This window comes from Camelina sativa, chromosome 5 (assembly GCF_030686135.1).
Source record: "Camelina sativa cultivar CO46 ecotype springtype chromosome 5, ASM3068613v1".
NCBI lineage: Eukaryota > Viridiplantae > Streptophyta > Magnoliopsida > Brassicales > Brassicaceae > Camelina > Camelina sativa.
The window spans coordinates 8,992,011-9,017,942 of record NC_141884.1 but is presented as its reverse complement, the minus strand read 5'-3'; the positions used below and the strand labels follow the sequence as shown (position 1 = coordinate 9,017,942).

Here is a 25,932-nt window from a genome sequence, read left to right as displayed (position 1 = left end):
AAAAAGAAAATAATGATTAAAAATACTAATCATAACATCATCCTAATCATACCATAATATCATCCTAAAAGAGTTTAAACACAAAAGATCACCCTAAATAAGAGGAAATACAACTCTAGTAGATCTCCAACTCATACTATTTAACAGCCAACGCCATTCCATCAGCAGAACACCTTAGAGCTTTTTGGCTTTGTGTGAACTCTCTATTTCTTCATAGAGTCATATAACGCATATGTAGAGACCAATAACAATGGCCACACCTCAGTGAACTCAAGCTTGTCTTCCTTCTTGACAGTTGTCAAACACAAGCAAGAAGCAGTATTTTGTTGAACAACTTGAAATCAAAAAACCGAAATAACATAAGCAGACAGACATATGGTCCCAGAATCACCAGCTGAGGTTTTTCTCTGCAAAGTTCACCATCAAACAACAACGTAAATAAAAAAAGAAACAAATACAAAACACAATCTATTAGAAGGATCTGAGGAAGAGGAACCAAGAACTTCACAAGTGATGAAGAAAACTGAGTTATATACATGTGATGTCTCCGTTTCAGTTACTCTAATCACTGGCTTCTAACACACACATAAATCAGATTCAAAATCAATCTGAGAAAAGCCATACTAAATCTCATCTTAGATCTTAATCAATAACCTAAACGAGACAGAAAAAAACTAGCAGAAGATTCAAGTCATTAACCTAACTGAATATCACAAAAACAAAAGCTAGAACGAAACAAATCTGACCTGAAGAGAAGGGGAGAATCCAAATTAGAAAGACTTTTGGCTATAAACCCAGAAAGTGAACCAGCATCTGTCCCTGGGAAAAACAAACGGAAACCACAATCAATCACAGAATGATACTGAGTGTGTTTGATTCCGATGAACATGTAAGTTTCGGTGGTGGTATTGTGATTTCGCTTCCTCCGATTGCTACGAATCATCCGATTTTGCCTTGGGTTTGGTCTTTGGTTGCGTCTATACTGATGGGGAAATTGGCTGATAAAATCGATGCGGAGAAGAAGACAAGCTAATGAAAAATCGTGGACATAGAGAGAAGCTATTGAGGAAGAAGAGAAGAGGAAGAGCTTCTCTCACACACAAAAAAAAAAAAAAAGAGAAAAGAGGAGCGTAAGACAGCGAATGGAAGTCAGAAAGAAGGAAGGAAGGTAGTCCATTGATTTTAAGACAATCAACGGTGTGTATTTAATGAGGGGTGATCCTTAACTCTATGGATTAACCAATCAGAAACCAGCTTTTCTATTTACATTTTAAAATTTGTAATACTTGAAATATATATTTTTAAATTACTAGATTAATTTTCTAATACTTGATGAATCTTTTTTTATTTTTGATATATTTTATGATATTGGTGTTATATAATTTACAATTCAAAATTTAGTATTTATGGTTAAGAGTTAGTAGTTTCAAACCCTATACCCTAAATCACAACCCTTATACCCTATACCCAAACATAAAAACTCTATTGCTTTCATTCTTTTTTTCTATTTTGTAGTATAGAGAAATGTAATAGTAAGATTTAGTAAAACAATGTTTACTTCACTTAGTTTTGAATTTTTCTTCATTGCAACACATTTCTCATATAAAAGAACATGTAACACTTAAGAGAAATTCTGAACTTATGGATGTTTAGTTTATAGTCATGGAAATTTAATACTTTGAGAAAGTTATTATTGATAAGGTGAGCAAAACAAAGCATAAACTTCAACCTAAACATGTAAATGAATCTCACATGTGAAATTTCAAAGTAAAAAATATAGTGAGTGGCTAAACAGTCTTAAAAGTGTAGCTAAATCAGGTGTTAGTCGCAAAGTCTTCAATTATCAGTCACAATATCGTTGCAAAACAGGTTTCAAATTGGTAGCAAAAGAGTGACAAATTGAGATAGTCGTAATATAGTGGCAAATCAGTCGTAATATGTGACCATTTTAAGACTACCATATATACGTCACAAAATAAAAATCTTCAATTCTACACATTATAAACAAAACTGTTGATATAAATCACTATAGAGAACTCATATTAGTAGTATAAAGTACATGTAATAGTAAGATTTAGTAAAACAATGTTTACTTCACTTAGTTTTGAATTTTTCTTCATTGCAACACATTCTCATATAAAGAACATGTAACACTTAAGATAAATTTTGAACTTATGGATGTTTAGTTTATAGTCATGGAAATTTAATACTTTGAGAAAGTTATTATTGATAAGGTGAGCAAAACAAAGCATAAACTTCAACCTAAACATGTAAATGAATCTCACATGTGAAATTTCAAAGTAAAAAATATAGTGAGTGGCTAAACAGTCTTAAAAGTGTAGCTAAATCAGGTGTTAGTCGCAAAGTCTTCAATTATCAGTCACAATATCGTTGCAAAACAGGTTTCAAATTGGTAGCAAAAGAGTGACAAATTGAGATAGTCGTAATATAGTGGCAAATCAGTCGTAATATGTGACCATTTTAAACTACCATATATACGTCACAAAATAAAAATCTTCAATTCTACACATTATGAACAAAACTGTTGATATAGATCACTATAGAGAACTCATATTAGTAGTATAAAGTACATGTAATAGTAAGATTTAGTAAAACAATGTTTACTTCACTTAGTTTTGAATTTTTCTTCATTGCAACACATTCTCATATAAAAGAACATGTAACACTTAAGATAATTTTTGAACTTATGGATGTTTAGTTTATAGTCATGGAAATTTAATACTTTGAGAAAGTTATTATTGATAAGGTGAGCAAAACAAAGCATAAACTTCAACCTAAACATGTAAATGAATCTCACATGTGAAATTTCAAAGTAAAACATATAGTGAGTGGCTAAACAGTCTTAAAAGTGTAGCTAAATCAGGTGTTAGTCGCAAAGACTTCAATTATCAGTCACAATATCGTTGCAAAACAGGTTTCTAATTGGTAGCAAAAGAGTGACAAATTGAGATAATCGTAATATAGTGGCAAATCAGTCGTAATATGTGACCATTTTAAGACTACCATATATACGTCACAAAATAAAAATCTTCAATTCTACACATTATGAACAAAACTGTTGATATAAATCACTATAGAGAACTCATATTAGTAGTATAAAGTACATGTAATAGTAAGATTTAGTAAAACAATGTTTACTTCACTTAGTTTTGAATTTTTCTTCATTGCAACATATTCTCATATAAAAGAACATGTAACACTTAAGATAATTTTTGAACTTATGGATGTTTAGTTTATAGTCATGGAAATTTGATACTTTGAGAAAGTTATTCTTGATAAGATAAGCAAAACAAAACATAAACTTCAACCTAAACATGTAAATAAATCTCAAATGTGAAATTTCAAAATAAAAAATATAGAGAGTGGCTAAACAGTCTTAAAAGTGTAGCTAAATCAGGTGTTAGTAGCAAAGTCTTCAAATATCAGTCACAATATCGTTGCAATTTGTGACGTCTTTGTTACTATATAGGGGTACAAAATGTGGACGCAAATAAGTCCTCAATATGCGACGTTTGTGCGACTCTCCTTACCGACTATATAGTTCGTCACAGAGTAGTCGCAAAATTGTGACCATTATGAGACGAATTTATTTTTGACGCAAATTAGTCTTAATGTAGTCGCTAATTTAAGACCATTTTGTGACATTTATGTTTCGTCGTTAATAAGCGACGTTTTTCTCTCCAAATTTTTGGTAGTCGTTGATTCGTCACAAATTAGTCTCAAAAGCGTCGCTTATTTTGTGACTGAATAAGTAGTCACAAAATGTAGTCCCAAAATGCATGTTTTCTTGTAGTGATCTAATTAAGGTCTTAGTTTTTTTTTTTCTTTTTTATGATTTTGTTCAAAGAGAAGACTATAGATGACTATTATAATTAATGGAAAAACAAAAAATAAAAGAAGAACAAGAAATCTATGCATGGGGGAGAAGAAGAAGGGAGCTTTAATTACAAGGAATCTATCTATGCATGGGGGCATGCAGAAGAAGAAGTGCGTTGATCACACAGTACGATCGATGATGCTATTAAACAACTTTAACGTCTATATTTTTTTGTATATGATCAGTCTTATAATTAACTAGCGGCATATTAATTATTACCGTTAGCCGTTAAAATACGATAAGTGAATATATATATATATATATACATATATATGTTAAAAATATAGACGTTAAAAGAATAGACTCCATATGAAAATTGAAAAGCGTAGTGTCGCAAATCAAACTACAGTCCGCTTATATAATTTGTTTCAACAACGTCACTATTCACAAATTATAAAAATACAAATATTTTGAGTCTTTCCCTCTTGTTCTCAAAAAGCATAAAATTGTCATCATTCTCTTTTTGATTACAATGGAAAGAACAAGGGAAAAGGCTGCGCCAAAAAAAAAAAAAAAAAAAGAAAAGGCTGCGCCAAATCATCGTAATCACGTATCGATGGCACTGTGGACACTAATGGTATTCAAAAATTTTAATCGTTTAATTAGCTTTTTGCGAGAAAGATTCAAATTCTCTTTATGCAACTTGGGTCTAGGAAATCTATATATACATTTTTTTAGATATTTATGAAATAAATCCTGAAATTTAAACCTATTTACAAACATACCAATGATATTAAATTTTACAATTATTTTTTTTAATTTAAATAATATCAAATTCAGAATCTAAATGAATAAAATTTTCTCCTATTCAAATTTCTAAAAGTATCGAACCAACACTCATTAGCATTAAATATTTTATATTTAATTAATCCATTCTTTAAAAAACTATACTAAACAAACACAATTGATTAACCATAGACAATAATAACAACCTAGATTTTCGATTAGCTTGATTCCCAACACTTGCATAAAATAAAAGTATATTATTTACATATATAGTAAAACTATAGTAGATTTAAAAAATACAAAAGATATTATTTACATATACAGTTAATATAATAAATAAATTTTATATTACTTTTCTATAAAAAAATATAGCCTGCGGTGTACCGCAGGTGAATATCTAGTAATTAAGTATAAGAAGATACTTCTTTTTTATTTATTTATTTTCTTGACTCTTTTATCATAGTTTGATGGAATTAGGGTTTTATTTTTTTAAAAATCAGTAATTTTTTGTTTTTGTATAATGCAGATCATAGTGGGATTTTACTTGATTTCTGATATTATAATGGCGATAATGATGATTTCCATGTCTTTCAAGGTAAGAAAAAAATTAATATAACTAGGTCAGATGACCCTCGTGATGCTGCGGGATGTTATTCTATACATTTCTCTACTATATGCTATGTTTTTTTCTCCTATTATTATTGGAGATATATTAGTGTAGTGTTATTTTGTGGTATATTTTTTGTAGTTTACAAATTTAATCATCTAAGTTTATATAGTTTGTGTTGTTGTTACATTATTATTTGTTTGTTTCCTTTTGTAAATTACCTATTATTTTTTATAACAAGTCCACATATGTCAAAGTAAATAGACATATTTTCACTTTAGTTTGGTTTTGTGTTATTATTTAAATATTATACTTATGTTAAACTGTATACAACATTTATAAGGATTATGTTAATTGTCAAAGTTATTTTAAAAGTTATAGATGATTTAGTTTTTTTAAATTAAAACATTTAGTTTTCGATCTTAAACATTGTTTAATTTGTCATTGGTGTTCTTATATGTAAATCTTGGGAGGCAAGGAACCTTTGTTATCACACGCCAAAATTCAAACACTACAATCATCAGTGTGAAAAAGAATCACATAGTAAATGCATAACCAATAAGATAGACATATGAGAATTTTTGTTTGATAATACGTAACTAATTTACTCTAGTTTATGTATGCTTCAGAAAGAGAGTTTATCCTCCAATCACGCTTGAGAGATTACTCTAGTTTGGTTCATATCCCTTATATGTATAAGTTTTCTCACAAAAACAAAAAAAATACTGACATGTTATGCTCACAAAGCTCGAGAAATGATTTATTTATTTGTCCTCAGTTTTTAATAGTATTTCTATTTACATACCATTGTATATATTTTTTTAATGACACCAAATTTTTAATTCTTTTATTTTCTTTATAACTTAATTGTATCACTTACTTACATTTCCATAAAATTATAAGAACTTTTGATTCATATGGTGAGATAATATAAAATTCATATTATAATAACTTCCATAAGTTAAATCTTAATTTTTATACAAGAATTTTATATATTCAAATAAAACTAAAAGTATAAATACTACACAAATAAAATTTAGATCCCAAATAATAATTTTACCAATAAATATTATAGATTCTGTATATATAAATTATAGTAAAATTATTTATTAACTATTTATTCTGCACATAGTGCGGATTGTTATTTAAAATAAAATAAACTACCAAAATGATGTTAGATTACAAATAATACGTAACCAAGATGTTTAAAGAACCTTGTGTCCCTTAATCGTCACCTTCTTCAGTTGCCATACACAGGTTAATTTGGGTTCTTTTACTATTTTTCTTTGACACTATTGTAATTGTGCTAGGCCCATTACACAAATCAGTAGGAATGATGTGGAATGGGGAAAGATTATTATTGGAAAAAAATATTGAGCTGTATTAATCCTTATAATTTGATTGGCTAACTGTTTTAACTGATGTGTCAACTCTTCTTTCAACTAAAAAGCTGAGGTGTCAACACTGGAGAAAAACATATTCAGTGTTTATTGTATTGATTTGTGTTTTTTGGCAATTATTTTTTTTCTCAGTTTTAATATATGATACATATTATTAATCTTTCAAATGTGTGTAGAGATCACCACAATTGGGATTTGCAATTATAGGGGATTTGGTGGAACATTGGGTTCATTGTTTTTACTGATTTTAGATGGTAAAATTTTTCATTTAATTTTTTTTTTCTGCCTTTCTTATATATATATATATATATTGTTTTCTAATTTATGGAATATTTTGTTTTCTAATTTATTGTGCAGTTGCTTCTGTGGTGACATTTTTGGTTTCAGAAATAACAAGATGGGCTTTGGAGATTTTGTTCAGGAACCGGCTTTGAAGATTTGTTTCGTCTGAGTTTTTAAAGATTTTTGATCTGTTTGTAATATTGGCTTGCCACATTTAATTTGGCCTTATATCATAAATAAAAACAGTTGCGAGAAAAACAAAAAAAAAATGTAATAAGAGAGTTGTCTCAATTTTTACTTAAAATGAAACAAACGCGTAAAAAAAAAAATATATATATATGTAGTTGAGTGTTAGAGATCCGAGCAAGGATGATGCTTTATTGGCATTGCAAATTGCGTTTGATCTTGTAGAGAACGAGCACCAGGCCTTTCTCTTGAGTGTTAGAGATCGCCTTCCAGCTCCCAAAACACGTCCTGTAGAAGCAACTCAGACTGCTGAAACTACTACTGCTCCGAATGAGAATCCCTCGGGGGATGTTCAGATGGCGGATGAAACTCCAGCTCAGACAATTGTGCACGAGATAGATCCAGTTGATGCTACATATGCTGAGAGGTTAACAAAGATCAAAGGAATTTTATCTGGAGAGACATCTATTCAGCTGACACTTCAGTTTCTTTACAGCCACAACAAGTAAGCTACTGTTGAAGTTTTACTTCTAAAATTGTTATTCCAGGAAGTCCATTAATAGTTTTGTCTTTCTGTAGATCGGACCTGCTGATACTGAAGAAAATTAAACAGTCTGTAGAGATGCGAAACAGTTTATGCCACAGTGCTACAATATATGCTAATGCCATTATGCATGCTGGAACTACAGTGGACACTTTCCTTAGAGAGAATTTGGTAAATTATATACTTTCACTCTACTATTTCTGTATGTTTGAGTTTGACTGTCTGTGTGGATAGTATTTAACTTTCTTTTCATTTTATTCTTATTAGAATTGATTGTCTAAGCAGGGCAACCAAGGCAGAGAATATCTTGGGAGACTGAGATTTTTTTTATGTTTGTAGGCGCCAATTTGAGAAGATCATACTCGACAAGCACGAAGATACAATGAGCAAGATGGGAGCGATTTTGGCCTCTGGTATCCTCGATGCTGGTGGTAGGAACGTTACTATAAGACTGCTCTCTAAGAGAAATACATAAAGTTACTTGAAGACAGCAGATACGTACCAGTGAAGCTAGCTCCATCAGGTTTCGTTCTTCTCAAAGACTTGCGTCAACACGAGCCAGAGGTTCTCTCTCTGACCGATGCACCAACTTGAACAGCTTCTCCTGCAACTGGTACAGCAGCAGCTGCACAAGGAACCACAGCCTCGGCTATGGCCGTAGATGACGAGCCACAACCTCCACAAGCCTTTGATTACGCTTCATAATTGTATTCTCTTTTTTTAAATTAGTTGGAGAATTTGTTGTTGGTTTTATTGGTTTCTGTTAAAAGACAAAAAGCAGAGAAAAAAACAGATCTTTTGAACTTTGAGATACTGCTTCTTGTCATTTGCAATTGGTTTCAAGTTCAATTACGATCTTGTGTTAGGTACCTTTTTTTTATTACAATCTAAATTTTAGTGTCATTTTAATTTCATCTGGTTAAGTTCAACTACGCGTGATCATATTTTATTTTCATACTTAATCTTTTTCACAAATAATGTTATTTTGATATATTTCTCACAAATTTAGAAAATATTAAATTATACATATTGGATCTTATTTGATAAGTGGTTAATTATCTAAATTCAATAAAATGAATTTTAGTTTTAAGGGTAAATTAGAAAATTTAGCATTAAAAACACATTGCAAACAAATTTTTTTTTGATTTATCTAAAATGATATTTTTTGTGTAACCGAAGGAGTATATACTAAGATAAACTGCCAATTGTCAAATTAAAACTACGGTCTTTCTTAAATTTTCTTTGTCTAAGGTGTCCTATGGTCTTTAAAAACATATGAGTTCTGTATCAAACGTGACTACGTAATATAGCACTAATCATCTCTATAATTTTAAATTCTTTAAAATATTATGACAAGTGGAATGTGTTGTTTTATTTTTATATGACAGATGCATGCTGATTGGTGTAATGCATAAATTTAAGTAAAAAAAAAAAAGGAAAGTACATCAACTTATTTGTATTCTTCCTTTATCCATTATAAAGATCATAGCATTTTCTTTTTTTTCAACCAAACATTAATTAAAAAAAACTTCAAGATTGGTTGCCCAAATGGAAAAAAGAAGAGTTTACAAAAAAATTACAGAAATAAGAGATGTTGAGGTTCATATTACTTTTCTATTTAAAACAAACTAAAAATTCTTGAGAAAGCAAATTAAAAATTCTTATATCCACCAAGTAGAAGAATAATCTTTGATTTTTCTGTAATAATCAATTTGACTTTTTTTATATTATCTTCTTCACAAAGTAGTACACCTTTCTTTTCTCCATAATCAAAGTGAGACAATGGAAAAATTCAATCCAAAAATGAAAAAGATTGTGAAGAAACGAGCTCCAAAGCCTTTGATAGAAATCTTACCTACACCTTTGTTCTCTATGCTCCTTCTGCTTCACATCAATCAAATAGCAACCTATCTCTTTCTTTCCGACAAAGATTATGCAAATATCACTGTGAATGATAAACAAGGAGGAACAGATACTTGCGCCGGAAGGTATGTGTATATCCACAGTCTTCCAAGCAGATTCAACGACGATCTGATCAAGAACTGTGAAGCATACATCGAGTTACGCAATAAGTGTAAGTACCTTGTTAACTCTGGCTTTGGTCCACGGATCTTGGAGGGAGATCATAACCATACCACTCGTGTTTTAACCACCGAAACTGGTTCTTGGTACTCTACCAACCAATTCATGCTCGAGGTTATCTTCCGAGAGAAAATGAGACACTACGAGTGTTTGACCAACGATTCTTCCCTCTCTTCTGCGGTTTTCGTCCCGTTCTATGCTGGATTCGATGTGAGACGCTTTTGGGGATACAACGTGAAGCTCAGAGACGAACTTTCTGAAGATCTGGCTCAATGGCTTAGGGAGAGACCAGAGTGGAAAAAAATGTACGGAAGAGATCACTTCTTTGTCACGGGACGTGTTGGTCGTGATTTTAGAAGGGTTACTGATCAAGATTTAGATTGGGGAAACAAACTGATGCGATTGCCTGAATTCGAGAACATAACGATGTTATCCATTGAGACAAATTCTTGGAGCAACAACGAGTTTGCGGTTCCTTATCCAACTTATTTCCATCCAAAGAGCCGAACCGAGGTTAAGAGATGGCAAAGGCAAGTGAAGATGACACGGAGACGACACCTTTTCTCCTTTGCCGGAGCTAATCGGCCTGAAATAAGGGAATCTATAAGAGGAGAGATTATAATACAGTGCCTTGCGTCACAAGGAAGATGCAAATTCCTTGATTGTGATACATCGAGTAAAGACTGTAGTGATCCGGTTAAGGTAATGGAAGTGTTTCAAGATTCGGTGTTCTGTTTACAACCACCAGGAGATACGCCTACTCGGAGATCGACATTTGATTCGATTTTAGCCGGTTGTATACCGGTTCTCTTTAGCCCGGATTCGGTTTATAACCAGTACAGGTGGTATTTTCCAAAGGACCATACTAAGTATTCGGTTTACATTTCGGAGAAAGATGTGAAAATTGGGAAGGTTAGTATCGAGAATATGTTGGCTGGTATTAGTGAAGAGATGATTTTGAAGATGAGGAGTGAGGTTGAGAAGATTATACCAAAGATAATCTATACAAAACCGGGGGCTGTTGGACTGGAAAAGATTCAAGGAGATGCGTTTGAAATTGCAGTGGCTCGGGTTCTTAAGAGAGTTCAAGATGCAATGGATCTGACAACTACATAAATTTCTTAGGAGAATAATATAAATTATAAATGTTACAGATTGCAAATTTATAGTATAATGACTAGTATACAAGATATATGAGCTTATTGTTAATTGGTTTTGAGTAGTCTAATATGATATCAGATCCCGATCCACGCTGATGCGGGACAAAATGTCAATTCCTGTTATGTTTACCCGAGCATACCTAGATGAATATTTACAAGAGCTATCATTTTAAGGGTAGTGTCGACATGTATCAAGAGTACATTTGCATTGAAACTTTGTTAAATTAATCAACATAAAATGTAATGTATTAATTTAAAAGCTCAAATTATCGTGAAGTAACTTTAGTGCAGTGGCAGGAGGTAAGTCCATTTGTAGAAGACACCATCACATTCGAGATCGAGTCCCGACTCCTACGAATGTAGGAATTTGGCTAATGGGCCGGCCAGTTGTGGCCCAATGGTTGAAAAAAAAAAACAAATTATTATTATATTTATATGTAATTAGGGTGCATATTTGAAAAATTGAACAAGGACCATAGTTTTTATTTTATTTTAGAGCCGATCATGCTCGAAGGGTACACTACAGATTACCAAATATACTCGCAATCAATAGATTTAGCATTGTTAATCTTTTGGTCTCACTTGACTTGTGACAATACATTTGGTACTACTTTATCAGATTACCAATAGGCAAGGTTAATCTTTGGGTACAGAGGCGAATCGAACCATATTAATTAAACTAGAATTGGACCCGTGTTAGAGCACGGGTTAAAATTTATTTTGTTTATTTTTATAATTTTTATTTAAAACAACATATATGTGTGATTATTTTATTTGTTTTAAAAGTTTTTTTTGGATAAGACAATATGTCATGAAATCATATGTTGAATATGACTTGTAGAAAGAACATATATTTTGTAAGATCTATTCTAGTAGATCCAGATTTTGATCCATGGTACACCGCGGGTTAAGTTATTTGATAAAAAAAATTAATTTTTGTTTATTAATTTTATTTGATTTGTTTAGTGTTTAAAATTATGTATTGTATCTTAATTGTAAATTTTACGACTTAATCCACAATACACGCATATTAAATTTTCTATTACAGTATTAATTTAATCAACTTATTAGATATGTCTATTAATCTAATATTCATATTGTTAACAAAATAATGAACTGATATTTTACCCGTGTAGCACCGAATTAATGATACTTAAAATTTATATTAATATCTACTCAAAAACGTCTTGCCATATAACCCGTCATGTGATATTTTAACTCTTGGTATACCGCAGGAAAAACTTCGTAAAATTTTAAGTATATTATTAAAATTTAAAATGTTTTATTAAAGTTTTTTTATTCAGAAATGGAAATACTTATAATATTTGAATTTCTTATAAAGTTTAAATATTATTAATATCATAAACATTTTATAAAATTTAAATGTTTTAATAATTGAAATATTTATAATTTTTAAAAATTTTAAAAAGTTTAGACATTTGAAATTTTTAAAGTTACTAAAAGTTGAAATTCTTTAAAATAAAGAACCGGAATAAACCGCATAATTTTTTTTAATTTTAATGTCTGATAAATCAAGGTTTTTGCTCATGCGTGTTAGGAATCATTTTGGTCTTTTTTTTATAGTATAACTTTAAATATTTGCCTAGTTTTCTTAGGTGATGTGGGATATTTTATACACTTTTTTATTCATCAGTTAAATATATGTCCATTTAAAAAAATTTGAATTATATCATATGCAAGAAAAAAATCACAAATTTTATTAACTCAATATATTATATAATAATTCAAAATAATTTACAAAATAATTCATAAGTTAATAACCAAAAAATCATCTATATATCTATTAAATAGTCTACAAAAAAAAGTCATGTACTTCCAAGATAATATAGTAGGTATACACTTTAGCTAAAAAAATTGCATCTTTTTCACAATCCACTGAAATCCAAAAATTTAGCTAATTGTGCTATTATGGTAGAAAATTAACGGTCATTGAAAATCTTTTTCACAAACACAATTTTCTTATTAAAAGATAGAAAAGCTTAACTTACCTAATTTCTTTTTTTTCGTTTATATTTCTTACCAAAACAATAAATTAACATTTGTGCTCAAAATTACTTTGTACCCAAAAAAGGTTATTGTTAAATTACAATTTCTTTTTGCTATTTATGTAATCTTCCAACAAAAGGAAAAGAATCTTCTTACGGTCAATATTATAGACAAAAATGAAATGTTTTATATATGTATTGACCGTAAGAAGTATAACATGGAATATATATAAAAGTTTCCTAGTAGTCATATTATTTTCTAAATATTTTTTGTGGAGTACAGTTGGGTAAAAAGAGTTGAGATCTCTCCTTGGCATATTGTGAATCTTTGCGTGTCCAAGATGGAAACTTTGTTTTTAGAAAGAGTAATAATGTATTTGAGTATAATCCTTTGAATTCAATTCACCATAAATGGCAAATATCTATTACTTTGTTTGGAAATATTATATAAAAAAATTGAAAAGTTTCTTCTTTTTAAAGATCACATATTATTAATGTTAGATCTCATAAAGTAATACCAAATGTATTTTCACAAGTAAAAAGAAAGATGAAGAAACAAGCTCCAAGGCTTTGGGTTGTCATCTTAGTTGCGTTTGTGTTCTGTCTTTTCGTTCTGTTTCAAATCAAGAAAATAGATTTGATCGAAACAAACCTCCGAATCACTCATCAAGTAAACAACTTCTTCATCTCCATCGGTGCTTCAGATAATCAAACTCTCACAAGAAACGCGGATGAGCGTGATGGAATCAGAGCGAAACAGCCTAAGGAAGAAGAAGAAAAAACAGATACTTGCGCCGGAAGGTACATCTACATGCACAATCTTCCAAGCAAATTCAACGACGACATAATCAAAGACTGTCGTCCACTCATCAAGTGGTTCGATATGTGTCCGTTCATGGTCAATTCCGGGCTCGGTCCACAGGTTTCGGAGTCCGATAACACCACAGCACAAGTCTTAACCGTGAAAACCGGTTCTTGGTACTCAACGAACCAATTCTTGCTCGCGGTTATCTTCCGAGAGAGGATGAAACACTACGAGTGTTTGACCAACGACTCGTCTCTAGCCTCAGCGGTCTACGTCCCCTTCTACGCAGGGTTCGACGTGAGCCGTCATCTCTGGGGGTACAACATAAGCGTGAGAGACGAATTAGGGATAAAGCTGGCTCGATGGCTGGGAGAGAAACCCGAATGGGGAAAGATGTACGGTCGAGATCACTTCTTTGTAACCGGACGGATAGCTTGGGATTTCAGGAGGGGTCGCGATGAAGATTCAGATTGGGGAAACAATCTAATGCTGTTACCAGAATTCGCAAACATGACAATGTTAGGTATAGAAACAACTGCTTGGGCTAACGAGTTTGCGATTCCTTATCCGACTTATTTCCATCCAAAGAGCTTAACCGAGATTTGGAGATGGCAGAGGAAAGTGAAGAGTCTGAGGAGGAAATATTTGTTTTCTTTTGTTGGAGGTCCAAGGCCTAATTTGGATGGATCTATAAGGGGAGAGATTATAAAGCAGTGCCTTGCATCTCAAGGTAAATGCAATTTTCTTAACTGTCAAGTTAATGACTGCGATAATCCGGTTAAGATAATGAAGGTGTTTAAAAATTCGGTTTTCTGTTTACAACCTTCGGGAGATTCGTATACTCGGAGATCGATATTTGATTCGATTTTGGCTGGTTGTATACCGGTTTTCTTTACCCCTGGTTCGGGTTATAACCAATATATTTGGTATTTCCCTAAGGAATATACCAAGTACTCGGTATACATACCGGAGAAAGAAATGAAAAATGGAACGGTTAGTCTCAAGTCTGTCTTGGGTATGATTGATAAGGAGCACATTAAGAGAATGAGGAACGAGGTTGCGAAGATTATACCGAAGATAATATACACTAAACCGGGATGGGTTGGACCGGATAAGATCGAAGATGCTTTTGACATTGCAGTGGTTAGGATTCTTGATAGGGTAGCAATGGTTAAGAGGATGATGGAAGAAGGGAAAGATCTTCAGAATGAGTATTCACAGGTAAAGGATTTGAGCAGACTCGAGGTTATATGAAAAAAAATTGGTTAAGATATTAAAAACTGCTTAAGACAATATAGTTTATGAATGCACCGTCAAGACTTATAGCATGTTGAATAACATTTCGGATGCATTTTGTGATTGTAAGTACATTTCATCAAGCTTTTTTTTTTTTTTGAAAAGGATGCATACATTACAAGTTTACAACCTTCTATATATCTTTCTCGTTCCTATGGAGCAACCAAAAAAACGATATGAATAGTCTCTCGAAAAAAATATATAATTTAGAGACTATATAATAGTTGGATTTTGTTGTATAAATTAGAATGTTTTGAACTTACGACAAACAATTTGACTTTTCGTTCTAAAGAATTTTGATAGCTTAATCATATATATAAATAGAAGATTATGTAACTAAAACCATACATAAGGTCATATATACATGAAAAGTGAAATGAATAAGCATATCACACACATTGTGTCAAAAGACATTAGCTATCAATTCAAGTATTCTCCACATTAGGAAACAAGTCAACAAGAAATATTATCCTTGGAACTCTAATTCACTATAATCTACATCAATTCATGAATGAAGGTTCAACCTTTTGATTTTGACATCTAAACCTTGTTTATTGGGGGGATTTAAGAGAATTTAAGGGGAGTTCTAACTAAAAAGAAGAAAAAAAATAAATCAGATATCGAAAATATTTTAAGATCTCCCCTTATATAAGAGACCGAATCTTTGTTTAAGAGGCCATACGTGTCCCAATTTTATTGGTTGAAATAATAAAACAAAAGAGAAAAAAAAAACATTTCCTCATTAATTTCTTTTTCGTCTCTCTCTCTCCGTTGCGATTTCATCGACGAGACAAACGATGAATTTCGAATCAGAAGCTTGAAGGTTTTGAATCAAATGACATGGAATCAGAGGAAGTGTATGGATTCGAAGGGAATCAGAAAGGTAAGTTTCTTAGTAGAATTGTTTGAATCGGAAATTGTTTTATGATTAGGGTTTTTTTTAATTTGGATCGGAATTGAGGGTTATTTGAAGTTTGTTGGAAAATTAGGGTTTTTGTTGTGCATGTGTTCCAAATTGATCATTGATTCATCTGATGTTTAGTTTTCGTACTTTGATTGATGTAGCGGTGGTAGAGGATCATCAGGATATGAGAGAGAGAACGATCGACGCAGACCTCGCGGCGGTGGCGGTGGCGGTGGAGGAAAAGATAATATTGATGTGCTTGGAAGACTTTTGTAAGTTGCGATCATTACTGATTCGATATATATAGGTTGATTTTGACTCTGTTTCGGATGGGTGATTAGGACACGAATCTTGCGACATATGGCTACTGAGCTGAGATTGAACATGAGAGGTGATGGTTTTGTTAAAGTTGAAGATTTACTTAAGCTTAATTTGAAAACCACTGCTAATGTTCAACTGAAGTCACATACGATTGATGAAATCAGAGAGGTCAGTTTTCATTATCTTTCATTTAACGTTTTAGTCGTTTGAATTGAGTTTTGTAATGGTTTCGTTACATTTGCAGGCTGTGAGAAGAGATAACAAACAACGTTTTAGCCTCTTAGAAGAGAATGGTGAGCTCTTGATCCGCGCAAATCAAGGCCACTCCATCACGGTAATTGAACTTTAAAACATGCCTTAGCATTTAACCATTTATTTTTTGAGAGTTGAGACCTTTCCATTTATTTTTTGGGTCTTTGTGTGCAGACGGTGGAGTCAGAAAAGTTACTTAAACCAATACTGTCACCAGAAGAAGCTCCAGGTACTAACTAGTAGGACACATACTTGTGACTTATGTAGACTTATGTAATGTATGACTTGCATTGTTGCTCTGTGTTCATTAGAAATTTCTTTAATGGCAGTGTGTGTACATGGAACTTATAAGAAGAATTTGGAATCCATCTTAGCATCAGGGTTAAAGCGTATGAATAGATTGCATGTTCACTTCTCTTGTGGCTTACCAACAGATGGTGAAGTGATTAGTGGTAAGATTTTTGTATCCTATTGTTGTTTGTTGTGCTGCATTATTATTGCATATGCACATTTATCTGATTACGAATTTACATGGTTTTGGCGAAGGCATGAGAAGGAATGTTAATGTTTTGATCTTCCTCGACATGAAGAAAGCTCTTGAAGGTATTACTTTGTAGCATGAGACCTTCAATTCCCTTTCTTAAAAATAAGTGTTGTGTCCATCAAAGATCTAACGATCAGTAATACTTGTGAATATATATCCAGATGGGATTGCGTTCTACGTCTCAGACAACAAAGTGATTTTGACTGAAGGCATTGATGGTGTAGTGCCTGTCGATTACTTCCAGAAGATCGAGTCTTGGCCTGACCGGCAATCCATACCTTTCTGATTCATACGATTCAACATCATGCAAAGATTCACTGGATTCTGTTATATTGACTCTGAAGATTCTTGTGAACCTTTGATTATGTAATGTTTCAATGTCTCCAATCACGGACTTGTTGGCAGTATCTCAGTGTGATCATGTCGTATAATTAGCTCTCTAATTGTTCAGGTGATTGGTAAGGCTCGTGTACCAATTATTAAGTTCGTTGAGAAGAAAAGCAACATTTCATTTGATCTAAGGTTTTTTTATCTTCCCATTTCCCTACTATCTTCACTGTTGGATTCAGTGTGTTTTGTATGTTTCAAAATAAATAAAAATTGAATATTTTAAAATCTTAAATGTTTACACATTTATACCACTTCTATTCTCTTTAAAATTTTAAAATTTTAGAAAAAAGTATTTTCAAAAATAAGAGACCCAAAATAAGAACTTACCAATAAAAAAGAAAATTTTATCTAAGAGATCATGGGTTCTTATATTCCAAACAGTACACAATTAATTCATAAAAAATTTAAGAACTCCTCTTATATGAATCCCCAATAAACTTGCCCTAATTTCCCGGTTATTGAATTGTGTCTTTTGTGTTACTTGGTGACATCATTTTTTTTCTTTTGTTAATATAATAATATTGACATGATTCACAGGGGCAGATCTACGTTGATATAGTGTGGGGTACGTGCCCCATACTAAGTTAAAATATTTTCTATTTGGCCATTACCATCTATAGTCTCCTAGCTCATTTGGCTAAAGTGTGCCCAATGTTAATCTGTGTTTTTCCAACATGTTTTTTTTCTAATTTTTATTATGACTGAGTACATTAACTTGTGTGAAAAAAGAAAAGATTACATTAACTTCTACTTTTATTAATTAACTCTTGAAAAATTTTAAAGCATCATTTTCATAGTAAAGATTACATTTATATTTTAAAATTGTTGGTACAATTAGTAACTTAGTAAACATTTATCTTTTTTTTTTTTGTTAACCATTGGAGCACAACAGGCCGGCCCATTAGCCTAATTCCTACATTCGTAGGGAGCGGGACTCGATCCCGAGTGTGATGGTGCATTTTGCATTAAGGACTTACCTTTGGCCACTGCACTAAAGTCATTTCACAAACATTTATCTATTTAGTAATTCATTTCATATTTTAGAGTTCAAATTTGTCTATTATATTTAGATTTGTGAATTCAATAATAACTTTTACATATAAATTACATATTTATTGTGATTTGTAACTGAGAAATTGTGGAACTAAATTTTTTTAAATATATTTAATATATGTAGATTATTATTATTATTCTTATTATTTGAATGTAAAATATTATTCAATTAAAATAATTTTATACAATAAATGTTTCATTAAGTTTATAAATTATAATCAAAAACATTAGGGGGGGGTATTGGTTGGTTTAAGATTTAAAGAGAATTTTAATAACTTTATGTTTTTTAAAATCTTGCTGATTTTAAAAATCATAGAAAATTTGAAAGTATAAAATGAAGGATTATAAGAGACTGTTTAGAAAGTTTTTTAAAATCATGCTGATTTGTTTTTCCTAATCTTGTAAAATCTCTCTATTTGATGAAAGAGTTTTCATGACTTTTGTTATGAAGAATGATATAAAATCCTAAACCAATAACATAATATTTGAATTCATTAACAATCCAAGATTCTTTTGTTTTACTTGGAATAACATAAAACTTTTAATGACTTTATAAAACTCTTAATCCAATAACACTAAATTTATCAAGATTTTAGATAACTTTTTACAAATCTACAACTAATAACACTAAATTGTTAAAGAGTTTTAGAAAGTCTTGATTGAATAACAACATATTTTACATAACTTTTAAGGTCATTAAAATTCTATTTAACTCTCAAACCAATAACCCCCTAAAGCAAATAGTGTCGTTTAAACGGTAGTCGAAGATCTTGTATATGGTCGAGTGGAGAACCGCATCGTTAGGCATTCATTGTATCGAGGATTGCATAAGTTTTATTATTGAGCTTATGCTAATGACAATATATTTTTAAAATAATATAAATAATATTTCGTAAAAATTTGATGACCTTTTATATTTCATATTTTAAATACATTAGAAGTAAAAAATTATATTTATTAAATATTTCTTTTATATGATTTTATTATTAATAAATATAGATATTTTGTGCTCCACCCAAAAAAAAGTTCTAGATCCGCCACTCGACATGATGAGTTTTGTGGTTTTTTTTTTTTGGCAACGAGTTTTGTGGTTTGTAAAGTATGTTGAATTAAACTTTCACATGATTATTTTGTTTTTTTTTTCATGCAAAAATCATTATTAATACTTAAGCTAAATATGATTGGTCTTACAAAATGCTGACCTTAACCTATTACAACTCAAATTTAAAAATTCAAATGATTGACGTGAAGTTTTCGAAGGCTTGAGAGCATATTTGGTACAACATACATCAAGTTGAAATGTATATCACGAATATCCATCTAGTTATAACAAAATATTAAAATAAAATGTTAAAATATACATGATTGGTTTTTCAGTGGAATATCAACCAATCACATATACACTTTCTCATATTCTATTTCTTATAGGTAATGTATCAAAAAGATTCTAAAATACATGTAATGAGAATAATATGAACTAAGATTAAATAAATAAATCACATTCACATAAACCTGCAAATAAGTAAGACTACATTCATATAAACTTGTTTGGTTATTTTGACGTCAAAATAATCTCTATCATCTTTATTTTTGCTAAAAAAGCTAAATTCAATTATTATAAATTAAATATTTGATTTTTTGATATAATTAATAAATTGATTTTTGATATAAATATTTAATGATTAATACTCATTTTTTCGAAGTGATGTGTATATATCAACTCCGTGAAATCTACTTCGGACATATGGTTGATATAATAGTTTTTATTTCTTTCAAACGTAGATTATGTTATTGAATGCAATGACATTCAGGTAATTGGTGCTGTTAAACTCTAAACCCTTAACCAATTAGCAATTTGATTCAATTTACAATAAAACATTTTTCCATTCATTTTTTTATTAATTTCATGATTAAACTCCAAATTCATAAAGGATAATTAAGCTCCAAATTCAGAAATCAATGATCTCCATTACAAAAACAATTATTTAAAAAAAAAAAAAAAATTTGTTGTCTCATAATTCTTTAAGACATTTTTTTCTGGTACCGAAGACCTACTTACATATATCATGGAAAAAATTATTCAAAGATTCTCTACCTTTCATTATTTTTAGGAAATTTGCAATTCATATCTTAATAAACAACAATCATGATAATTTCATAATCTAACAATATTGTAAAACAGTGGAAACAAGTTCAAGAATATATTAAATCTACACATATGTCACAGTTTATCATCGAAAATATTTTCCTCTAAAATATTTTATTAACCTTTGATAGGAATTGGAATTTTAGTCTATATCAACAAATCAATTACTCCCTTTGTCTCACAAAGATTGAAGCTTTGGGATATTTTTTTGTCTCACAAATATTGATGTTTTGTAAACTTCAAAAAGTAATCATTAAAAGAATTTAAAATTTTGAATTGTTATTGGTTTATAATTAAATAATATATCTTTAGTCAAAGAAAAAAATATATTTAAACTCAATAATCATTGTTTTCTTAAAATGTGTAAAAACTTGTACATCAATTTTTGTGGGACAGAGGGAGTATTTCGTACTGGTTATCCCAGTTTGGACCAATTATTCTATTTTCTATTTTAAAGTACATATACAGGTTTATCTTATTATATAAAGTTCGGTTTTCAAAATGAACTATTAACAGGATTGTGACATGTGTCAATTGTATCGATAAGATGTTCACACAGATCAGTTCTAAGTTTACTAAAAAGATTTTTTTTAAAATAATGTAAAAGTTCTAAACCTATCCTAAAAAGAAATAAATACTAGTAAAAAATTATTTTTTATATATTCATTAACAACATTAAATAATTTTAAATATATGAAATTATAAACATAATTCTATGGGAAACTCTTTTTTGTTAATATACATTAATTCAGAAAATGACTTAAATTTCTCTATCCTATTGAAAAAATGTTGATTTTATTTATAAAGTTTGAATCTTCTTATCAAATCTCCAGACATGTCAAAACTGTAATTAACATGATAGCCACATGTTCCACTAATTGATAAGGTTTTAACACATATTTCATAGTGCAAGCTCTATTTAAAAAGTGGTATTGGAAAAGAGCTATATTTGAAATTCCTCCTTTTAACAAAATTGTAAAACTGTAGCTAAATCTCATGGATGATGTTTCATATCAATATAAGTCATATGTGATATTAGTTATAATATTTTTTTTTGCCAAAAAGTTAGTTTTTATAAATGAATACTTAACATATATTTTAGACTTCAAACTCTAACTTTGTATGCTTAAATTTATGGTTGGTGTGATTAAATTTTAAAGTATTATTTACATACAATTTGTAATAAAAGCTGCTAAATTTGTAAACAAAAAGACATATATGAATTAACATGTATATCCCAAAGATTAATCTAGGAACAATCTATTACTAAATTATTGAGCGATCCGATGTTACAATTTTTTCATATTCAGTATGATCTCATTCACATAAGAATAAAAAAAAACTACATATTTGAGAAGATATACAAATACTTAAACAAAAATTAATTAGTTAATTTATCATTAGAAAAGTAAAAAGAAACACCTTGCCAAACCATTCCACACCAATGATCCCTCGCCAAACATGGAGAAGACCAATGGCTCCCTACACAAAATGCAATTACGATGCAGCTTATGATCCGATCACAAATCATGCTAAAAGAGGGGTGGATTCTTCGAGATTGTGATGGCGTTTCTCAAGGCTGGGGAGCCGCAGTTTTAGGTCGAGTAGCATCTTGTTTAGAAGCGGAAGCAAAAGCACTTCTCGTTGCACTTCAACAGACATGGATTAGAGGCATTACCAATGTCGTTTTTGAAGGAGATTATGAAACACTTAATAATATCATCCATGAAGAAGTTTCTGATATCTCTATTATGGGTATTATTCAAGATATAAAATACTGGTGTTTGTGCTTTCGTTCATGCCAATTTATCTTCTCTCCAAAAACCTCCAATTATGTTGCTCATTATCTGGCTAAATTTGGTTATAACTCTTGTAGTTTTTAATCGGGATATTTTTCACCTCACTCTTGGTTATCAAAACATTTGTACCATGACTTTTCTGAATCATTAATATAATTCATTTTTTCTGAAAAAAAATTAATTAATTATCCATATTTGAAATATCACGTTTAAAAATAGTACTGTGAATGTTAATTATCTAGTTTTTAATAAAAATATACATGAGAATTGGTCGAAAATTGAGATAACCGATAGAAAGGAATTGGTTTGGTACAAACAACTTCGGTTAAGAAATCATCATGCTTTCCACGAGGAAAATCGCACTTTAGTTGGGGCGGATCGAACGGTGTAACCCGCTACAAGAAAATACCCACCCGTTTAGTAATTCGGGTAATCTCTGAACCGGAAATTTCTCTTTCTCTGTCTCTCTTTCCTAAAGTAACAAACTTTAAAATTTTCTGAAATCAAAAACTGTGTGGACGAATCAATCAACCCTGAGAAGCTTCTTCAATCCTACGCATCGTTCTCTCATTTCACCGATTTGTTTCTTGCTTTCCATTGCCCTTTTCCTTTGAACCAAATCATCCTCTCGACGTGATTATCGGTTTTGTTTTCTTTTTTCAAAATTAGGGTTTTTGATTTGGTTCTAATCCGATTTCAATTAAGATTGGTGGTGATGCAATTCGAAGGCCTATGATATGAAAAGATCTGAAGACTTGATGCCAGAACTTGCGTTGCGTGGATTCCGAGACAACTGTTGATGGAAAGAGAAACGGAGCCAAGTTTGTCGGAAAATTCGAGAAGAAGAAGCGATCGAGAAGATGTGAAGATTATAGAGTGGGAAGAATTCGACCATGAGCTCACGAGGTTATGGAGTCTTTCTTCTGCTCTGAAGTTAGCCACAGAGAAGAAGCAAACCCTTCAGCCCAAACTTGAGTCTCTTATTCAGGTTTTTTCTCTTTACCCCCTTGTGTTTTTACTTTAGGGCATTGTCTGGTTTTTGTTAGTTGGAAAGCTTAGCTTTTTATTAAGTGGCATTGTCTAAAGGAATGTTAATGAAGCTAACATTTTTGAGTACCATTTGTGTTGTTTGTGGCCGAGTTAATTTCGTAGAAGTGCCTTGTTGTGATTGTTGTTGTGCACTACTTAGCATTTGTGACTTTTGTTGTTAGAAGTTTATTGTGAGAAGTTTCTTATCGCTTACTTTATCTACTCAATGAGCTTTAATTGATTAGCCCGCGGATTAGCGGGCGGCTAAATTTCGGGCAGGTTAGTACTGAATCATTGAGACGCACTAATGAGCTTGAAGAAATGCGTCAGAGGTTGGAAGCAAGAAAATTGTCGGTGGACAAGACATCAGTTTCTTGCAAAGTTACTGAGCAGGATGTTAAAAAGAAAGAGGAGATTCTTAGTACAGAAGTGAGATCTTTGCTTGTAGGCGGCACTACTCTTTCCATCGCTAAAAGCAAATTGCAGGTATTACCTCATTCAATGCTAAATAATTTTCTTAGGAAGACAAATGCATCACTTGTACATTTCCTGTTGGGATCTTCGTGTTTAGATATTTTAAATTAGTTGTTTCACATGCTTCTTTGTTCCCTTATGTTCCATTGGCCCGATCTTTGTAGTACATTTTTTTCATTTCTATCTGTGTTTCCTGACTTAAGTTTTCTTCATTCAACTGTCTCGTAGTTCTGTTATGAGTAAATGATTTGATGATAATTGCTTCGAGAAGGCAAACTGATTTCTGCAGTATTTTCTCCATGCTCTGACCAATTGGTAAATCATTGAATCATAGATACTCAATTTAGCCTTTTGTGTTTCTGTCATAGGAGTCAAACTGCCAACTAGAAGGTGAAAGTGGTTATGCACATCTAAAGATTGTAACGAATAAGCTGAGAAAAAGGCAGCAGTACATGATATCTCAAGTTTCATTTATATATCCCTTGAAGATTGAGGCTGGACCTTCACAAGACCAAGAACTGGAATCATTTCCAGGTGGCAGTAGATTAGGTCAGTTGTATACTTCGAGTTTAAGAGCATTTAAGATTTAATAACTTTTAAGGCATGCCTTTATCTTGACTTCACTCAGTCTGATATTGATATCAGGACTAACTTTGCCTTTGTTGTCGAGTGTTTGACAAAAGTTCTTAATCGCAGCATCTTACCTTCTTGTCATGCTTATTTATTTATCTACGGATTTTGTAGTAACTAAGCCTCTGAGTCAAGGATCCGTGAGAATTCTGGGGTTGCCTTTTAGTATGGCCCCGTTTACAAAGATGAGCTTCTTCACCGACAAGAAAGAAGTTCAGAAGTTGGCAACTGCCCTAGGATATGTAGCCCATGTATGTTCCGTTCTCTTTCCTTTTACCCGATTTAACCAAACTTGCTTTATACTTTGGGTTTTTTGTGCAGCCTTAAATCTCTTTGCTTGGTTTTCAGGAATCACTGCTAAATTATGTTATATGGTTAAAAAATTCTGGGTAGAAAAATACTAATGGCTTCCTAATTGGGTTTTGCAGGCCGTGTCCCTAATAGCTCCTTACTTGAGAGTGCCTATTCGTTATCCATTGCGCCTTGGTGGTTCGAAAACATACATTCGAGACTATGCACCTTACATTGAGCCTTCATCATCAGACATGTCTCTGATTTCCACTCTTTCCCAAAATTCTAAATTCGTAGAGTTCCCTCTGTTTCTGGATGGTCAAGATACAACTCGAGCTGCCTATGCTGTCTTTTTATTAAACAAGGTTAGTTAAAGAAAGTTTTCGGTTTTGTTCCTCTTCCTGATGCTTGAAACAGAACAATGCATAGTTTGCCCCTCCCCTCATCTAATCATAGTTATCATACATATCACAGAACATTGAGCAACTCTTGAACTTTGTGGGGGAAGATAGTCTAGGACCACGTCAGGTTCTAGCAAACCTGAAGGAGCTGATCCGAATCATCCAGTCTCCAGATTACATCAATTATTTATGATGATGATGAAGAAGATATCCAACACTGTTTTCTCCTCATGTACATCGATCCATTAATCCGTCTCACACACTGTTTTCTCCTCAAGTCAGACACTTTGTGGAGGCTAAAAGGTCAGATTATTTATTTCGTTAGAGAACTCTTTAGACATGGAACTCTTCTCCTTAGGATGAGACTCATCTCTCTAAGTGTGGTGTTTTTTGGTTTGGAGAGACGGGCAAGGCAATAAACAAAAGCAAGCGTAGTCTATTATACAGTTCTTTTGAAAGTTCTAACAAATGTATTAGTTTTGTTTTTGTTTTTCCTTTTTTTTTTTTTTGGTTTTTTTCTTTGTATCATTTCAAATATGTTTGAATTTGTAAGTTAATAATGAGCCTGTTGCATGAGTCAGTACAAATTTCAACGTACTGTTGGAATGTGTAACGTGTGAAGTGTGAATTGTGATGGGGTGATTCAAAGGCAACAAAACACAGTAGACCAAGGGTAAGATGGGAAACTTAACAAGCAAAAAAGAAA

At 31.4% G+C, this 25,932-nt stretch overlaps 3 protein-coding genes, 1 long non-coding RNA gene and 2 pseudogenes across 8 annotated transcripts; 5 read left to right on the top strand and 1 right to left on the bottom strand.

Moving 5' to 3' along the window:
- LOC147943431 (uncharacterized) lies at nucleotides 1–1,101 on the bottom strand. Its single transcript, XR_015556523.1, has 2 exons — nucleotides 747–1,101; nucleotides 1–407 (listed from the first exon to the last, which is right to left on the bottom strand). It is a non-coding gene; the product is annotated as an uncharacterized LOC147943431 (long non-coding RNA).
- Nucleotides 1,102–4,454: 3,353 nt separating this feature from the next.
- On the top strand, nucleotides 4,455–8,348 carry LOC147943430 (26S proteasome non-ATPase regulatory subunit 1 homolog A-like). Its single transcript, XM_087512236.1, has 6 exons — nucleotides 4,455–4,475; nucleotides 5,151–5,219; nucleotides 7,258–7,604; nucleotides 7,679–7,867; nucleotides 7,983–8,074; nucleotides 8,242–8,348. The coding sequence occupies exons 1-6, from the start codon at nucleotides 4,455–4,457 to the stop codon at nucleotides 8,346–8,348; spliced, it is 825 nt and encodes a 274-aa protein (XP_087368362.1).
- Nucleotides 8,349–9,344: 996 nt separating this feature from the next.
- On the top strand, nucleotides 9,345–11,063 carry LOC104789053 (putative xyloglucan galactosyltransferase GT13 pseudogene; annotated as a pseudogene). The gene has a single exon (XR_015558536.1). The product of XR_015558536.1 is annotated as a putative xyloglucan galactosyltransferase GT13 pseudogene (transcript).
- A 2,099-nt stretch (nucleotides 11,064–13,162) lies between these two features.
- LOC104786306 (putative xyloglucan galactosyltransferase GT12 pseudogene) lies at nucleotides 13,163–15,116 on the top strand (annotated as a pseudogene). Its single transcript, XR_015556521.1, has one exon. The product of XR_015556521.1 is annotated as a putative xyloglucan galactosyltransferase GT12 pseudogene (transcript).
- A 454-nt stretch (nucleotides 15,117–15,570) lies between these two features.
- Nucleotides 15,571–17,628, top strand: LOC104789052 (uncharacterized). Its single transcript, XM_019245798.2, has 8 exons — nucleotides 15,571–15,875; nucleotides 16,058–16,168; nucleotides 16,238–16,385; nucleotides 16,462–16,551; nucleotides 16,644–16,698; nucleotides 16,799–16,921; nucleotides 17,016–17,072; nucleotides 17,175–17,628. The coding sequence occupies exons 3-8, from the start codon at nucleotides 16,257–16,259 to the stop codon at nucleotides 17,297–17,299; spliced, it is 579 nt and encodes a 192-aa protein (XP_019101343.2). The 5' UTR covers nucleotides 15,571–15,875; nucleotides 16,058–16,168; nucleotides 16,238–16,256; the 3' UTR covers nucleotides 17,300–17,628.
- Nucleotides 17,629–22,839: 5,211 nt separating this feature from the next.
- On the top strand, nucleotides 22,840–25,806 carry LOC104786304 (vacuolar protein sorting 38). 3 transcript variants are annotated; one of them, XM_010511667.3, is made up of 6 exons: nucleotides 22,840–23,389; nucleotides 23,710–23,916; nucleotides 24,273–24,453; nucleotides 24,649–24,785; nucleotides 24,963–25,190; nucleotides 25,300–25,806. In XM_010511667.3, exons 1-6 carry the CDS (start codon nucleotides 23,201–23,203, stop codon nucleotides 25,417–25,419), a joined length of 1,062 nt encoding a protein of 353 aa, XP_010509969.1. In that variant the 5' UTR covers nucleotides 22,840–23,200; the 3' UTR covers nucleotides 25,420–25,806. The 3 variants fall into 3 exon arrangements, with proteins under 3 accessions (XP_010509969.1, XP_010509970.1, XP_010509971.1); XM_010511668.3 differs by having other exon boundaries at nucleotides 22,863–23,389; nucleotides 23,688–23,916; XM_010511669.3 differs by having other exon boundaries at nucleotides 22,884–23,389; nucleotides 23,676–23,916.
- Nucleotides 25,807–25,932: the final 126 nt, after the last annotated feature.

Bases quoted from the DNA above. Each gene is read 5' to 3' on its own strand.
- LOC147943430 (XM_087512236.1), top strand. From the start codon at position 4,455: ATGGCACTGTGGACACTAATG. The intron at 4,476-5,150 runs GTATTCAAAAAT...TGTATAATGCAG, and splicing joins TGGCACTGTGGACACTAATG to ATCATAGTGGGATTTTACTT. The intron at 7,868-7,982 runs GTGTGGATAGTA...TTATGTTTGTAG, and splicing joins ATGTTTGAGTTTGACTGTCT to GCGCCAATTTGAGAAGATCA.
- LOC104786304 (XM_010511667.3), top strand. From the start codon at position 23,201: ATGGAAAGAGAAACGGAGCCAAGTTTGTCGGAAAATTCGAGAAGAAGA. The intron at 23,390-23,709 runs GTTTTTTCTCTT...AATTTCGGGCAG, and splicing joins AACTTGAGTCTCTTATTCAG to GTTAGTACTGAATCATTGAG. The intron at 24,454-24,648 runs GTCAGTTGTATA...CGGATTTTGTAG, and splicing joins TCCAGGTGGCAGTAGATTAG to TAACTAAGCCTCTGAGTCAA.
- LOC104789052 (XM_019245798.2), top strand. From the start codon at position 16,257: ATGGCTACTGAGCTGAGATTGAACATGAGAGGTGATGGTTTTGTTAAA. The intron at 16,699-16,798 runs GTACTAACTAGT...CTTTAATGGCAG, and splicing joins GTCACCAGAAGAAGCTCCAG to TGTGTGTACATGGAACTTAT. The intron at 17,073-17,174 runs GTATTACTTTGT...ATATATATCCAG, and splicing joins CATGAAGAAAGCTCTTGAAG to ATGGGATTGCGTTCTACGTC.